The sequence below is a fragment of the Colius striatus genome, chromosome 13, assembly GCF_028858725.1.
Source record: "Colius striatus isolate bColStr4 chromosome 13, bColStr4.1.hap1, whole genome shotgun sequence".
Taxonomy (NCBI): Eukaryota; Metazoa; Chordata; class Aves; order Coliiformes; family Coliidae; genus Colius; species Colius striatus.
In genome coordinates, this window is record NC_084771.1 from 1736495 (window position 1) to 1751392 (window position 14898).

General features: G+C 63.7%; 2 protein-coding genes across 4 annotated transcripts; both read left to right on the forward strand.

The window, feature by feature from the left end:
* The first annotated feature begins 434 nt into the window (after positions 1-434).
* BTK (Bruton tyrosine kinase) lies at positions 435-13159 on the forward strand. Of its 3 annotated transcripts, none has more exons than XM_062006643.1 (19): positions 435-810; positions 4385-4670; positions 4822-4920; positions 5222-5290; positions 5757-5838; positions 7336-7464; positions 7571-7638; positions 8095-8276; positions 8482-8544; positions 8789-8843; positions 9090-9172; positions 9274-9401; positions 9535-9609; positions 9950-10121; positions 10745-10961; positions 11602-11666; positions 12374-12492; positions 12593-12750; positions 12984-13159. In XM_062006643.1, the coding sequence occupies exons 2-19, from the start codon at positions 4530-4532 to the stop codon at positions 13053-13055; spliced, it is 1977 nt and encodes a 658-aa protein (XP_061862627.1). In that variant the 5' UTR covers positions 435-810; positions 4385-4529; the 3' UTR covers positions 13056-13159. The 3 variants fall into 3 exon arrangements, with proteins under 3 accessions (XP_061862627.1, XP_061862629.1, XP_061862628.1); XM_062006645.1 differs by having other exon boundaries at positions 773-863; XM_062006644.1 differs by lacking the exon at positions 435-810 and adding an exon at positions 862-916.
* A 102-nt stretch (positions 13160-13261) lies between these two features.
* TIMM8A (translocase of inner mitochondrial membrane 8A) lies at positions 13262-14343 on the forward strand. Its single transcript, XM_062006788.1, has 2 exons — positions 13262-13446; positions 13750-14343. Exons 1-2 carry the CDS (start codon positions 13324-13326, stop codon positions 13909-13911), a joined length of 285 nt encoding a protein of 94 aa, XP_061862772.1. The 5' UTR covers positions 13262-13323; the 3' UTR covers positions 13912-14343.
* Positions 14344-14898: the final 555 nt, after the last annotated feature.

A 14898-nucleotide genomic window follows, 5' to 3' on the forward strand; every position in this document is an offset into this window, starting at 1 on the left:
GCCGATAGTGGTGCGGGGCTGGTGCGGGGCGGTGGCGTCCCGGTGCAGACTGTGTGATGCGGGGATGGCGGGATGCGGGGCTGGGCTGTTACCGGGCTGTGGAGCCTCGGGGCGGACTGTGAGATGCCGATGGTGGTGCGGGGCTGGTGCGGGTCGCGGGCCAGACTGTGAGATGTGCGGATGGCGGGGCTGGGGCGGGGCTGTGGAGTCCCGGGGCGGACTGTGAGATGCGGGGCTGGTTGGATGCGGGGCGGAGCTGGTGCGGGGTCGTGGGGTCCCGGGGCGGACTGTGAGATGCCGATGGTGGTGCGGGGCTGGTGCGGGTCGCGGGGCAGACTGTGAGATGTGCGGATGGTGGGATGCGGGGTGGACTGTTGCGGGGCTGTGGAGCCTCGGGGCGGACTGTGAGATGCGCATGATGGTGCGGGGCCGGTGCGGGGCCGTGGGGTCCCGGGGCAGACCGTGCGATGCGGGGCTGCGGGAGCAGGAGCGGGCAGCCCGCAGGAACGCGGTGCAGCCCCCCGCCCGCCCCGCTGCCCGTGCCCCCGGTGCCACGTCCCGGCTCCGCATCCCCTCCGTGCGGGGCAGGCTCGGGACGCGGTGCCCCCGTGGGAGGTGACCCGGCTGTCTCCAGGAGGAAACGCAGCTGCTGCTTTTGAGTCAGAAACCAGCAAAAGGAGAACCGAAAGGGTGGGGTGGGCCGGCCCCGGCCCGTCCTTCCTCCCCGCGCGGCCGACCCCGCGCCACAGCCACGCCGAGCCCAGCGCCGGGCCGCGCGGGGAGCGGGACGCGGGAGCTGCGGGAGCGCCGGTGGGTGCGGGGCCGGGAGCCGCGTCCCGGGGGCGGGAGCTGCGGGAGCGCCGGTGGGTGCGGGGCCGGGAGCCGTGTACTGGGGGCGGGAGCTGCGGGACGGGCGGTGAGTGCGGGGCCAGGGAGCCGCGTCCCGGGGAAGCCGCGTCCCGGGGACGGGATTCGCATCCCGAGCAGCCGTGTCCCGGGGCCGGGAGCGCGGGGGCGGCCGTGCCGCGGGGTTCGGAGCAGCCCCGGAGGGAATCCCGCGGCACCGGGAGCCTCCCACCGGCACCTGAGGCTCGTCGGGGCCGGGGGCCGCAGGGACCCCCCGGGCAGGGCACAGGCTGGGGCACGGCGAGCCGCGGGTGCCGGTGGTGCGGGGCGGCAGCTGCTGCTGGGCAGGGCAGGGGTTCAGGGGCTGCAGGGGTGCTCCTGAACACGGGGGCAGGGTGCTGAGGTTACCTTTGAACACTCCTTCCGCGTGCTTCCTGGGGTGGGTGCTGCTGGGCTGCAGCTCTGCGTTTGTTCCCAAGTGTCTCTCGCGTCAGAGCTTCCCCCCTGTGAGCTTCCCACTGTCCAGGCTGCACCCAAACACAGCGGGGCTGTGGCGTTTGGCATTCCCTGACACCCTTCCTATGGCCCTTCCCACTCGCCCTGAGCGCGGCAGCCCCCTGGCAGCCCCCACCGCGCCCCCCTGGCAGAGCACGCTTGGCTGAGGTGTGACAGCCACAGGAAGCCACATTCGCTGGTGGGGACGACACACAGGACACGCTTCCACCCACCCACTGCCTCCCCTGCTGTCACAGCACAGCAGCACGGGCTGCCTGGAGGGGCTGAGCCTTGCAGGGCAGCCACCTCCCCAAAGGACAGGCGGGGATGGAGCAGAGCCCACGCAGTGCCAGGGAGAGGGAGGCTGTGCCATAGCTCTCTGAGGTGCTCCTTGTGCTTTCCCAGTGAGCACATGTCCCATCTGCCTGCCACTGCTCACACTCTGCCAGGGTAAAGCTTCTGAGGACCTGGCACTGCCAAGGGCTGGAGCCCAGGGCTGCTCTGCTCAGCCCCCGTGGCTGTGGGATCCCTCCTGCTCTGGGGACACAGGACCAGCAGCTGTGTTTTACAGGCAGGGAAACTGAGGCTGGGGGCTACAGAGGGATGCTGGGTGTGCTCTGGGCTCACCCACCCTCCTGCCAGCAGCCTGGGGTCAGGAGCCAGCCCAGCCCCCTGCCCTGCAGCCAGCAGGAGCAGCAGCTCTCTCCTCCCCAGCCCTCTGGCAGACAAAGAGCCTGCTGCTTTGTCTAAAAGACTCTGACAACTCGGTTTTTGAGCTGTTAAACTCCTCCCAAATGAGCTAGAAAGGCCTGAGCCATGGGGGCTGGGAACAGGGACCCTGAGAGGGGGAACCCTGCTTGTCCTCCAGCCACTGCAGCAGGGCAGGTGCAGGGCTATGGCAGCAGGATCTGTGCTGAGAGAGCCTGGCCAGAAGATGGGGAGATGCCCCTGCTCCTGCCCCCAGGCTGGGCCATGCCCTGGGGAGGGGGCACAGTGGGTGAGACCTGCTCTTGGCATCTTTGGTCCCCACCTGGTCCCTGTAGTGAGTGAGCCAGTGCCTGCCTCCTGCGTGAGGGGCTGCTGGAGGGGTCGTGGGGGGCTCAGCCCCTGACTCTGGCCCACCCCTGAGCCTCAGCAGCAGGAAACAGGCTGTGAGCAGCAAGGGGAGGAAACAGCTTCTCCCAGGCTGCCCTCTGAAGCTGTGTTTGTAGAGAAAGGAGACAAGGTGGAGGTGAAGGGGGAGCAGAGCACGTAGGTGGTCAGGGCAGGAGCCATGGGGGAGAGCTCAGGAGAGCACAGCTCAGCAGTGGCTCTGTGCAGCTCATCAGCTCCCTGTCAGGTCCAGGCTGGAGCCAGGTGTTGGTTACAGCTCTCAGAGGAGGAGAAGCCCACAGCTGCAGCTGCACAGCTCTACAGGCAAGGGGGGCTGCATCTGCCTGGATGTCACAGTGCCTGGGTGCAGGATGGAGGGACACAGGGCAAAATGGATGGAGCCCAGGGTGGACATCCAGACCCCTGAAGGCAAGGCAGCAGTTGGGATGTGGAGCTCTCATCTGAGCCCTTTCATGCCCTGTCCCTGGAGAGGCTCAGGAGAGCTTCACTGAGGAGGGCTGGACAAGGATTTAACACCTCTGGTTGTTGGCTGGAGGCAGCCCTTTAAGCCTGGCTTCTGCTCATGGGGGAAGAAAGGGGCTGAGCATCATCCCTGGGCTCCCCTGGGCTACATGGGCACAGAGGGGAAGGATGACTTGAGGGCTCTGTGCTGTCAGCAACATGGCACTGTGGCTGCTCAGCCCCAGGACCTACCCACAACCCTGCCCTGCTGAGGCAGCACAGCCTTGGCACGGGAGGAAACAGCCCCCACAAACACCCTCCTCGTGCTGGAGGGGAGGAGGGATCCTGCTGGGTGTCACTGGGCTCTGTGCTGGAGGGATCCTGCTGGGTGTCACTGGGCTGTGCTGGAGGGAAGGATCCTGCTGGGTGTCACTGGGCTCTGTGCTGGAGGGAAGGATCCTGCTGGGTGTCACTGGGCTCTGTGCTGGAAGGATCCTGCTGGGTGTCACTGGGCTCTGTACTGGAGGGAAGGATCCTGCTGGGTGTCACTGGGCTCTGTGCTGGAAGGATCCTGCTGGGTGTCACTGCGCTGTGCTGGAAGGATCCTGCTGGGTGTCACTGGGCTCTGTACTGGAGGGATCCTGCTGGGTGTCACTGGGCTGTGCTGGAGGGAAGGATCCTGCTGGGTGTCACTGGGCTGTGCTGGAGGGAAGGATCCTGCTGGGTGTCACTGGGCTCTGTGCTGGAAGGATCCTGCTGGGTGTCACTGGGCTGTGCTGGAAGGATCCTGCTGGGTGTCACTGGGCTCTGTACTGGAGGGATCCTGCTGGGTGTCACTGGGCTGTGCTGGAGGGAAGGATCCTGCTGGGTGTCACTGGGCTGTGCTGGAGGGAAGGATCCTGCTGGGTGTCACTGGGCTCTGTGCTGGAGGGATCCTGCTGGGTGTCACTGGGCTGTGCTGGAGGAAGGATCCTGCTGGGTGTCACTGGGCTCTGTGCTGGAAGGATCCTGCTGGGTGTCACTGGGCTCTGTGCTGGAGGGAAGGATCCTGCTGGGTGTCACTGGGCTGTGCTGGAGGGAAGGATCCTGCTGGGTGTCACTGGGCTCTGTGCTGGAGGGAGGATCCTGCTGGGTGTCACTGGGCTCTGTGCTGGAGGGAAGGATCCTGCTGGGTGTCACTGGGCTGTGCTGGAGGGAAGGATCCTGCTGGGTGTCACTGGGCTCTGTGCTGGAGGGATCCTGCTGGGTGTCACTGGGCTCTGTGCTGGAGGGAAGGATCCTGCTGGGTGTCACTGGGCCCTGTGCTCCTCCCCTGGGCTCTGCTTCTCACAGCCTCCCCAGCTCCCTCCCTCTCTCCCAGTGTCGGCTGCACTCCAGGGCTCCGGCAGGAGCTGAAGCAGCTACTGGTGCCTCACTGCAGCCTGGCACCAGATTGGGGACAGGAGACACTGCCAGTCCCCCAGCCTGACCTGCCTGCACACCTCTGCAGCTGATCCCCCCCTGGGGGTCGCGGCCCCCCTGGGGCAGGCAGGAGAGAGCTCCTGAGCGAGGTTTTGGACGCAGCCAGTGCCGTGTGGGTGTCGCCCTGCCCTCGGTCCCTGAGCCAGCACGGCGTGGGGCCGCCCCGGGCTGCCATGGCCAGTGTCCTCCTGGAGAGCATCTTCCTGAAGCGCTCGCAGCAGAAAAAGAAAACATCGCCCCTCAACTTCAAGAAGCGGCTGTTCCTGCTGACGGAGAGCAAGCTGTCCTACTACGAGTATGACTTTGAGCGGGGGGTGAGTCGGGGTCCCCAGGGACTATCCCACCCTGGTTCCCCCCCTCCCTTTGTTCCCCACCAGCCCCCAGCCCAAAGGGCTGCTTGGATGGGGACTGGGGTCGCTCTGAGTCTGCTCAGCCCTTGGTTTGAGCCCAGCCTGTCTCCTGCAGCGCCGGGGCAGTAAGAAGGGCTCAGTGGACATTGAGAAGATCACCTGTGTGGAGACCGTGGTGCCTGAGAACAACCCTCCCCCTGAGCGGCAGGTCCCGGTGAGGAGGGTCCTGCAGTGCCCCCCTGTGTCCCTGTCCCCTGGCTGCACAAGAGGGGGTCAGGTGCCCTGCCCTGGGGTGGTGATGATGGGGGACAGCCCTGCTTGGCATGGGGGGCTCTGCACCCTGTGTCCCTGTCCCCTGGCTGCACAAGAGGGGGTCAGGTGCCCTGCCCTGGGGTGGTGATGATGGGGGACAGCCCTGCTTGGCATGGGGGGCTCTGCACCCAAGGGGATAGCAAAGGCTTTGGGCTGCAGGGGAGATGCCAGCAGCCCAGCAGCAGCGTGTCTGTGTCTTCCAGAGGAAAGGAGAGGATTGCAACAACATGGAGCAGATCTCCATCATCGAACGGTTCCCTTACCCCTTCCAGGTGAGCTCTGGCTGCACCCCCTCGCTGCTCTGCTCTGCTCTGCCCCAGGGCCAGGTGTCAGTCCTGTGGGGACACTGCTGCTGTCCATGCCGTGTGGGGAGGGCAGCCGAGCCTCTGGGACCCCCGGGGCATTCGGCAGCTCTCTTCAAAGGGGCGGCTTAAGGTGGAAACCTGCCTCAGAGCTCAGCGCTGCCTCTTCTGGTCCCCCGGCCGATGCGGAGGGATGCTTGGTAGCTGGCTGCCTGCTCAGCCCCCAGCCCAGCTGCCTGTCCCTGCCGCCACCCAGCACGGCCCCCGGCACACCGAAAGTCACAGAAGGAAGTGGAAAGTCTCGGGGGAAGGGGCTTATTTATAACCTGCCCGTCACGGTCCCGCGAGCAGCCTGCGGGGCCAGCACGCAGCGTGCCCTGCACCGCCTGCCCGGCGCCTCAGCTCTCCCCGGGAGCCCTGACGTGTGGTCCCACAGGTGGTGTACGACGAGGGGCCCCTCTACGTCTTCTCCCCGACGGAGGAGCTGCGCAAGCGCTGGATCCATCAGCTGAAGAGCGGTGAGCGCCGGGCGGGTCCCGGGGGCTGCGCCGGGCGGGTCCCGGGGGCTGCAGGGCTCGTTCTGCCCCGCTGAGCTCAGCCCTGCACAGAGGGAGCCCAGAGAGCTCCGTCCCGTGCCTCGGCTCGCACGCCCCCTGGCATCACCCGCCCCTGCCCCGGCGAGCTGGATGCTCAGCTGGCAGCTTCTGCAGCCCCGCGGCCACGCTGCTGGCAGGCGGCTCGTCCTTCTCACGAGCCTGCTCCCAGTTAGCTCGAGCAGGCTCAGGAGTGACTGAGGGCATGAGGAAACAGCAGATGTGGGCAGGCAGCTGTGCTGGCATGCAAGGTGAGGGTAGAACCCCCAAAGCATTAGCAAACGTGGCCAAAAAGCCCACTGCAAGTCAGGGGGCATCTGACCTCATCTAGGTGGCAGCTGTTTCTGCAGGGGGGTTGGACTGGATGATCTCTAAAGGTCCCTCCCAACCCCCACCATTCTGATTCTATGGCTCTGTGACTCTCTGAAGGTGCTCTGAGCCTGTCTGGGTGCTGCTGAGCAGACACTCAGCTGGGGGGGTGCTGTCTCCTCCAGCTCACAGCGTGTTGCAGCAGGGCTGGGGGTGCTTGCAGGCAGCTGAAATCTGCTGGAGCTGCCCATTAGGTCTCTTGGTACATGTGTATCTCTGTGGCTTTGTGCTGCTGGGGTGAGATTAGCTGCTCCAACTGACAGAGGGAAGTTTGCCCAAGCGAGGCGGAAGCAGGGCAGGCTGATAACAGGGAAGTCGGCTCTTTCACGAGAGCCCTGCTGCTCTGGCCAGCAGGCAGCCAGCCCTCTCCCCACTTCCCTGCTGTGGCAGCTCAAGCCAGTGTAAAATCCACAGGCAAAAGGGGTGAGAGGATTCTGGCCTTTTGCTGCTGAGGTGCCCTCAAAGGGCTCCAGCAGAGAAGGAGCCGTGTGCACCCCAGGGAGCTGCCGTGGTGCTCTGGCACTGGCTTGTCCCTCTGGCCTGGGGAGAGCTATGAGGAAGCCAGTTGGTGCCTGGCTGGCAAGAGAATGGCCTCTGAGCAGGCAGAGCATGGTGGCAGTGCTTGCTCTCCCCATGCATAAGCCAGGCACTGGCCTCCCTCCCTCCTCAGTTCTGAAACCACGGGGTTCAAAAGAGCTGTGAGGCTGGGCCTGGGCAGCCCAGGGGATGCTGGACATGCCCCTCAGCTGGCACAAGGGCCAGCCACAGCAGGACCAGCCTCTCCAGGCGTGGGCACATCCCTTTGCAGAGCTGCTGAAGAGCTTTCATCCAGTCTGAGAGGACAGGCCTGGCTTTGAGCTGGAGGCGCCACAGCACGGGGTTTGCAGAGCCAACAGCAATGAGCTGAGGGAACCCTGAGCAGCAGGGCCACGTGTGTCTGAGCAGCACAGCAGAGTGTGAAGGGATGTCACGAGGCTCATATGTGCAAGAGCTGTCCTCAGCAGGCTGGGGGACACAGCCCCCTGTCACACCCATCTCCCTCCTCTGCCACAGTGATCCGGTACAACAGCGACCTGGTGCAGAAGTATCACCCCTGCTTCTGGATCGATGGGCAGTACCTGTGCTGCCTCCAGACAGCCAAGAATGCCATGGGCTGCCAGATCCTGGAGAGCAGGAATGGCAGTAAGAAGCTGGCCATCCTCCCCTTGCCCTGTCCCCAGGCTGGGGACCACTGCAGCCCCGTGCTGGGGGGGGCTCTCCTCACCTCGGTCTCTCTCCCCTTGGGAAGGTTTGAAAGTCGGGCGGTCGCATCGCAAGACAAAGAAGCCTCTTCCTCCCACTCCTGAGGAGGATCAGGTAGGGGCCAGCATCAGCAGGTGCTTTTGCTCCAAGGCAGTCAAGGAAAGGTCTACCTGGGAAAAGCCAAGAGGTTCAGGGGGTGCCAGGGCATTGCTCAGTGAGGTACAGGCCAGGGCTCTGCTCTGCAGAGATGCTGCCCCCAGGGAGAAGGAGTTTGGACAGAGCCCAAAGGAAAGTCAGCTGCCAGGGGGAGCTGGGAGGACAGAGAAGCCCTGATGTGGGGTGAAGGAGTCACAGGTTAAGCCAAAAGCTAGAGAGAAAACATCTTTCTGTGGGGATGGGTCCTAAAGGAGGAAAAGCTGCAATAAGAAGTGCCGGGGGGAAGCTGATCTGCTGCTGGAGATCATGTGGGAGCTGGCCTGGCCCTGCAAAGCCTTGGGGAGGTGCTCACCTGGCAAACAGTGGCTCTGCCAGCCTCACCTGTGCCCCATGCTCTCCCTGGCTCTGGGGAAGATGGCAATGAAGCCCCTGCCTCCTGAGCCCACCCCCAGCACGGCGGCTGAGATGAAGAAGGTGGTGGCCCTCTACAACTACGTGCCCATGAATGCTCAGGACCTGCAGCTGCAGAAGGGGGAGGAGTACCTCATCCTGGAGGAGAACAACCTGCCATGGTGGAAAGCCAGGGACAAGAATGGGTAGGAGCTCCCCCAGCCCACAGCACTCACCCCACAGCCTCACCCTGTCCCAGTGCTGAGGCAGCAGTGGGTGAACATATCCCTTGAGCATCACAGCCCTGTGCTGTCAGCCCTCCCCAGGCAGCAACCACAGCTCTTGGACCCTTTTCTGCTCATCCCCTTGGCCTCCTCCCTCAGTGTGTGACCAGCCCCTTTTCTCCTGCAGGAGGGAAGGATACATCCCCAGCAACTATGTCACGGAAACCAGCGATTCCTTGGAGATCTTTGAGTGAGTCAGAGCAGGGATGTGGCCGGTTGCACTTGGACCAAGGCTTTTCTCCACTCAGTGCTGTTAACTCAGCCTTGCAAGCCCAGCCTGGCTGGGTCACCCTCCCTCTTGCACAGCCTTTGAGATCCTCTGGCCCCACAGCAGCCAGCCCTGCCCTGCTCCCTGCACTGCCTGTGCTGTGCTGGCTGGGCCAGGCTCAGGTGGGGCTGTGCCCATCTCCCTGACAGCTCTGCCCCTGTTGCAGGTGGTACTCAAAGAACATCACTCGGAGCCAGGCAGAGCAGCTGCTGAAACAGGAGGTGAGGGTTGACTCTCAGAGCTTGGGTCTCCTCTACACACCATCCCCCCTCGTGCTGTGTGACCCACCTTGTGTGGCTGAGGGGAGCATCACCCCAGCAGCCCCAGGAACCATCCCCAGTGTGTTTTCTTCCTGGGAGGCACTTCAGGAGGTGCCTGGAAGCAGGACTCTGCCCTGCCCAGCCACGCTGTGACCTTCACTCACTCTGTCTTGCCTGTTACAGTCCCCTCTCCCCTTTCTGCTGTAGGGGAAGGAAGGGGGCTTCATTGTCCGAGACTCCACCAGCAAGACAGGGAAATACACTGTTTCTGTCTATGCCAAGTCCTCAGTGTAAGTGGATTCAAGAACAGCTCGTTCCTCCCTCAGAGGGCCCTTCCATCAGCCTCTGCCTGTCCTCCCCACGCCACTCACCCCCTGTCCTGTCTCTCCAGAGACCCCCAGGGCATGATCCGGCATTATGTGGTGTGCTGCACCCCCCAGAACCAGTATTACCTGGCAGAGAAGCACCTCTTCAACACCATCCCCGAGCTCATCACCTACCATCAGCACAACTCTGCTGGTCAGTGGCTGGGGGACAGTGCTTGCAACCTCAGTGTCCTCACCTTGCTGTGCTAAAGGCAGGAGGCTTGTGTGTGACCTGCTGGGACACAGAGGGGAGGTGTGGTGTGCCAATCTACCTTTCTGTGTGTCAGGCCTCATATCCAGGCTGAAGTACCCTGTGTCTCAACACAAGAAGAGTGCTCCTTCCACAGCTGGCCTTGGCTATGGTAAGCTGACCTGGGCTACCTCCTGGCTCCCTGGCTGCAGAGCCCATCTCTGCTGGCAGTTGCTTTCCAGGGCTGGGATCCTGGCTGTGTCCCACAGCTTGCAGCCTTCCCAGGAGCCCCTTCCCAGCACTCACTGGTGCCAGTGCCACTCTGGTGACAGCACTGACCAAGAGCCCCCACGGGCTCCTGTGCTCCCCATGGCCCAGAGGAAGGGGCTGAGGTCTGGGGGATGGTTTGTCAGGCTCCTGAGCTCTTGTTGGACTTGCTTAGGTCAGGGGACAGGCAGCACCCTGCAGGGAGGGCTCCTGCACCCCCAGCACACTGGCACTCTCTGCCCTAGGGTCGTGGGAGATTGACCCCAAGGATCTGACCTTCCTGAAGGAGCTGGGGACGGGGCAGTTTGGAGTGGTGAAGTATGGCAAGTGGAGGGGCCAGTACGACGTCGCTGTCAAGATGATCAGGGAAGGCTCCATGTCAGAGGATGAGTTTATTGATGAAGCCAAAGTCATGATGTAAGTGGTGAGCAGCCTGGAATCACAGAGTCATCAAAAGGTGGGGGGTGGGAAGGGCCCTGCAGAGCTGCTCCAGCCCAAGCCCCTGCCAAAGCAGCTTCCCCTGGCTCAGGGGGCACAGGAACGTGTCCAGCTGGGGTTGGAAACCTCCTGAGAAGGAGCCTCCACACCCTCCCTGGGCAGCCTGGGCCAGGGCTCCCTCACCTCAGCACCAAAGGACTTGCTCCTCCTGTGTCAGTGGGACTTGCTGTGTCCCAGCTTTTGTCCATGACCCCTTGTCCTGTCACTGGGAAAGGTGTCACTCATCCCCTTGACAGACACCTTTGGAACAGTTGTAAGGATTGATGAGGGCTATAGATGAGGTCCCTGTGCAGTCAGTGCTGGAGAGGCCTGGCCAGAAGGGCTGCACCCCAGGCTGCTGTGGAGGGTCAGGCTGAGGCAGGCAGATGCTGCCAACCACATCCAAGAACCTGCTGCCTCTGTGCTGCTTCCCCAGTCAGCTTTTCCACCGTCAGCTAAGCCAGCAGCACCTTCCCTCCCCAAACCCCTCCTTCACAGATGCTCCTTTTGCTCCTTTGCCCTTCTAGATGCACTCAGAAGTGCCCTTCTTATCCCCACCACAGGAACCTGTCTCATGAGAAGCTGGTGCAGCTCTATGGGGTGTGCACCAAGCAGCGTCCCATCTTCATCATCACCGAGTACATGGCCAACGGCTGCCTCCTGAGCTTCCTGAGGGAGAGCCGGCAGCGCTTCCAGCCTGCCCAGCTGCTGGAGATGTGCAAGGATGTCTGTGAAGCTATGGAGTACCTGGAATCCAAGCAGTTCCTGCACAGAGACCTGGTAGGGCTGTGGCTGAAGGACACCTCTCCAGCTCAGTGACAGCCGCAGCACGTCCTAGACGGGGTCCAGCTTCGTCAGCGTGAGGAGAGGCAGCTCTGCAGCCTTCTCTGCACAACAGCCCTGGGGCTTCCCTGCCCTCCTGGGCCTGAGGGGCCCACAGCATCCTGGGGGGATGCTCTGAGGTCACTGCTCTGCACTCACTCAGCAGAGGCTGCAGGAAGGGCAGGACCAGGGAGTTTTCCAGGGGACAGGGAACGCACCTGTGGCCAGGGCAGGGTCTGCACACGCAGCACAGACACCACAAGGGAGCTGGTGACCCCCTTGCAAAGCTGAGCCTGCAGTTTGTCAGGCCTTGGGCTGGCATTGCCAGCTTGCAGTACTGCCAGGTGCTGTGCTGCATCTCCTGCTGCTCTTCTGTCCAGGCCAAATCCTGCCAGGGGCATTGCCCCTCTGTACATAAACACGATGCCTGGAGGCCTCTCTTGCTGGCTCTGCTGAGGACTTTGTGGCTTGCCCCAGTCCAAGGGACAAAGTGAGGCAGAGTGTTGGGTGGGTGGGGGCAAGATGAAGTTCCAGCTGGTGCAGGGGGGTGCAGGAGGCAAGAGCAGGTAAGTGACTGCCTGCATCTCCCCTCCCACAGGCTGCTCGCAACTGTCTGGTGAACGACCAAGGGATTGTCAAGGTGTCAGATTTTGGCCTTTCCAGGTCTGGTAGACACATCTGTGCCACCTTCCTGTCTCAGTCCTCCATCTCCTCCTTCAGTCTCTTCTGCCTTTCAGTCCTTCTATCCTCCAGCTCTTTTTTTTCTCCATCTTCTGTCTTTCCACTTCATCTGTGGCTCAACCTTCCACCTCTCTGGCTTCCACCATCCCTGATTTCCACCACCTCTTTCTGCTTTCCACCACCCCTTTGTGACTCCCACCATCCCTTTCTGCTTTCCACCACCCCTTTCTGAGTCCCACCACCCCTTTCTGCTTTCCACCCCCCCTTTCTGTTTTCCACCACCCCTTTCTGCTTTCCACCCCCCCTTTCTGTTTTCCACCACCCCTTTCTGCTTTCCACCCCCCCTTTCTGCTTTCCACCACTCCTTTATGACTCCCACCCCCCCTTTCTGACTCCCACCATCCCTTTCCCCCCTCTCTTTGCTTCTCCTTTCCCCCTCCTCCAGCGCCTTGGCTGCAGCTTTCTCTCCACATCCCCTTTTTGCTCCGTTTCTGTGTCACCCAGTCCCTTCCTCAGCCTTGACTGACATGTGCTTGTTTGCCACGGGCCGTTGCAGCCTGTGGGAAGCGCTGTGAGTGCAGCCTCTGCTGACTCCCAGAGCTCCTGCTTCCTTCTGGGGCTCGCTGGGTTGCCTGCAGAAGCGAGATGTGAGCTGCAGGGCGGGCAGCCTGACCACTGGTGTGCTGCAGGTACGTTCTGGATGATGAGTACACCAGCTCCATGGGCTCAAAGTTTCCAGTGCGGTGGTCTCCCCCAGAAGTGCTTCTGTACAGCAAGTTCAGCAGCAAGTCTGACGTGTGGGCGTTTGGTAAGAGCACGGCAGGAATGACCTGGAGGTGCCCAACCAGCTGCAACCCGAGCCCCGGGGAACAGCTGCCATGAGCCATCCCTGCCCTTTCCCACCGCAGGCGTCCTCATGTGGGAAGTTTACTCGCTGGGGAAGATGCCTTACGAGAGGTTCAGCAACAGCGAGACCACAGAGCACGTCATCCAGGGGCTGCGTCTGTACCGGCCGCAGCAAGCCTCGGAGCGGCTCTACGCCATCATGTACAGCTGCTGGCACGAGGTAGGTCGCTGCCACCCTCCGGCTGCCGGGGGAGGAGCAGGGTTGGGGTTGGGGTTGGGTTTGGGGAGGGGCTGCCCGGCCCGGCGGCTGCTCTCGGGGAGCACCGGGCCGGAGCCGTGACCCCCGGGGAGCACCGGGCCGGAGCCGAGACCCCCGGGGAGCACCGAGCCGGAGCCGAGACCCCCGGGGAGCACCGGCTCGGCTGCCGCAGCTGCCCCCGTGTCTCCCGGCAGAAGGCGGAGGAGCGTCCCAGCTTCACGGCGCTGCTCAGCAGCATCCTGGACGTGACGGACGAGGAGCCCTGAGGCGGCACCTGCGGCACTGCCGGACTGTCACACGGCCGCGGCCAGGCCGGGCTGAGCCCGGGGAAGGGCTCCCGCGGGGGCCGCACAATAAACGATCGAGCGCCGACGCGCGTGTGGCTGCGGGGGGCGCGCGCGGAAAGGGCGGGAACGCGCGCGGAAGGGGTGGGAGCGCGCGCGGAAGGGGCGGGAACGCGCGCGGAAGGGGCGGCGCGGCGCGGCACGTGAAGGTCGCGGTGCTGGTGCCGGTGGCGGCGGTGGCAGGAGCGGGATGGACGCGCCGGCCGGGGCCGGTCTGGGCGGCGCGGACCCGCAGCTCCAGCGTTTCATCGAGGTGGAGACGCAGAAGCAGCGCTTCCAGCAGCTGGTGCATCAGATGACCGAGCTGTGCTGGGTACGGGCGGGATCGTCCCGGGAGCGGCGGCGGGAGGGGGGTGGCGGCGGGGGGACGGGGCGGGCCGCGAGGCCGCGCTGACCCTTGTCCCCGGGGGAGGAGGCAGATGGGGACAAAATGGAGCCGCCGAGCGCCGGTGAGCACGGGCAGGCGGGCCCGGGGCGGGGGGAAGGGGCCGGGAAGAGCCTCGGGTCGCGGGGCTGGGGCTGCGAGAGCAGCGGGGTCCCGAGGCGGGGCCGCTGCCGCTGTGCCCGTCCCCGGGGGCGCGGGGCCCCAGGACCGACGGGTACCCGCCGTGTGCAGGAGAAGTGCATGGACAAGCCGGGCCCGAAGCTGGACAGCCGCGCCGAGACGTGCTTCGTCAACTGCGTGGAGCGTTTCATCGACACGAGCCAGTTCATCCTGAACCGGCTGGAGCAGACACAGAAGTCCAAGTCGGCCTTCTCGGAGAGCCTCTCCGACTGAGCGGGACCCGCGGCCCCGGGGGGACACCGGCCAGCCCCCAGGGCCGGGCCGGCTCCTGGCCACCGTGCCCCCGGGAGCAGCCCTGGGGTCGGCATTTCGTTCCGTGCCAGGCCGGGGGAAGGCGCAGGATGGGAGCCCACGACAGAGCCACGGGCGCTGCCCCCTGGGGTGACGCGGAGCGAGGACTCCAGGCCGCTCGGCCACAGGCACGACTGGCACTGCCCCTGGCACGGGGGGGCTCCTGGCTGGTGCCAGCTCTGTGTGGGCAGCACGGGCACCAGCTGAGCTGGTGGGGCACAGGCAGCAGCCCAGGCGCTGGCACTGCCGGAACGTGCCCTGGGGCTCCCCGTTCACATCTGCAGGCTGCAGCACGGCCCCTCGCTGCTGACTCTCCAGTAACTGTTCTCCCCTGGGCAATGGAATAAATACTAACTGGGTCAATTTTTAAGATGAGATGCTCCTTTGTTCAGGCAGATGGTCACTGAGAAGTCACAGAGTCACTGCATGGTGGGAAGGGAGCTTTAGAGATCAGCCAGTCCAGCAGCTCCCACCTACATCAGCTCACACAGGAACGTGTCCAGGAGGGTTTGAAGAGCTCCAGAGCAGGAGCCTCCACACCCTCCCTGGGCAGCCTGGGCCAGGGCTCCCTCACTCAAACACTCCAACAGTTTCTCCTTGTGTTTCAATGGAACTGTTTGTGTTGCAGCTTCATCCCATCACCCCTTGTCCTGCCACTGGATACAACAGAAAGAAAGTGCTGCCCCAAGCTCCTGACACCCACCAGTGAGAGATTTGGAGCTATGAATGAGCTGCCCAGGGAGGGTGTGGAGACTCTTCAGGAGCTCTTCAAGACCCCTCCTGGACACGTTCCTGTGTGACCTGATGTAGGTGGGAGCTGCTTCTGCAGGGGGGTTGGGCTGGCTGAGCTCTAGATGTCCCTCCCACCCCCTTCATTCAGTGATTCAATGAAAAAAAGGCTGTCCCAGC

What these genes read in the sequence shown, in the direction of transcription:
- TIMM8A (XM_062006788.1), top strand. Translation starts at nt 13,324, where the DNA reads ATGGACGCGCCGGCCGGGGCCGGTCTGGGCGGCGCGGACCCGCAGCTC. An exon ending in AGATGACCGAGCTGTGCTGG is followed by an intron (nt 13,447 to 13,749) that starts GTACGGGCGGGA and finishes CGCCGTGTGCAG; the next exon opens with GAGAAGTGCATGGACAAGCC.
- BTK (XM_062006643.1), top strand. Translation starts at nt 4,530, where the DNA reads ATGGCCAGTGTCCTCCTGGAGAGCATCTTCCTGAAGCGCTCGCAGCAG. An exon ending in CCCCTGAGCGGCAGGTCCCG is followed by an intron (nt 4,921 to 5,221) that starts GTGAGGAGGGTC and finishes TGTGTCTTCCAG; the next exon opens with AGGAAAGGAGAGGATTGCAA. An exon ending in GATCCATCAGCTGAAGAGCG is followed by an intron (nt 5,839 to 7,335) that starts GTGAGCGCCGGG and finishes CCTCTGCCACAG; the next exon opens with TGATCCGGTACAACAGCGAC.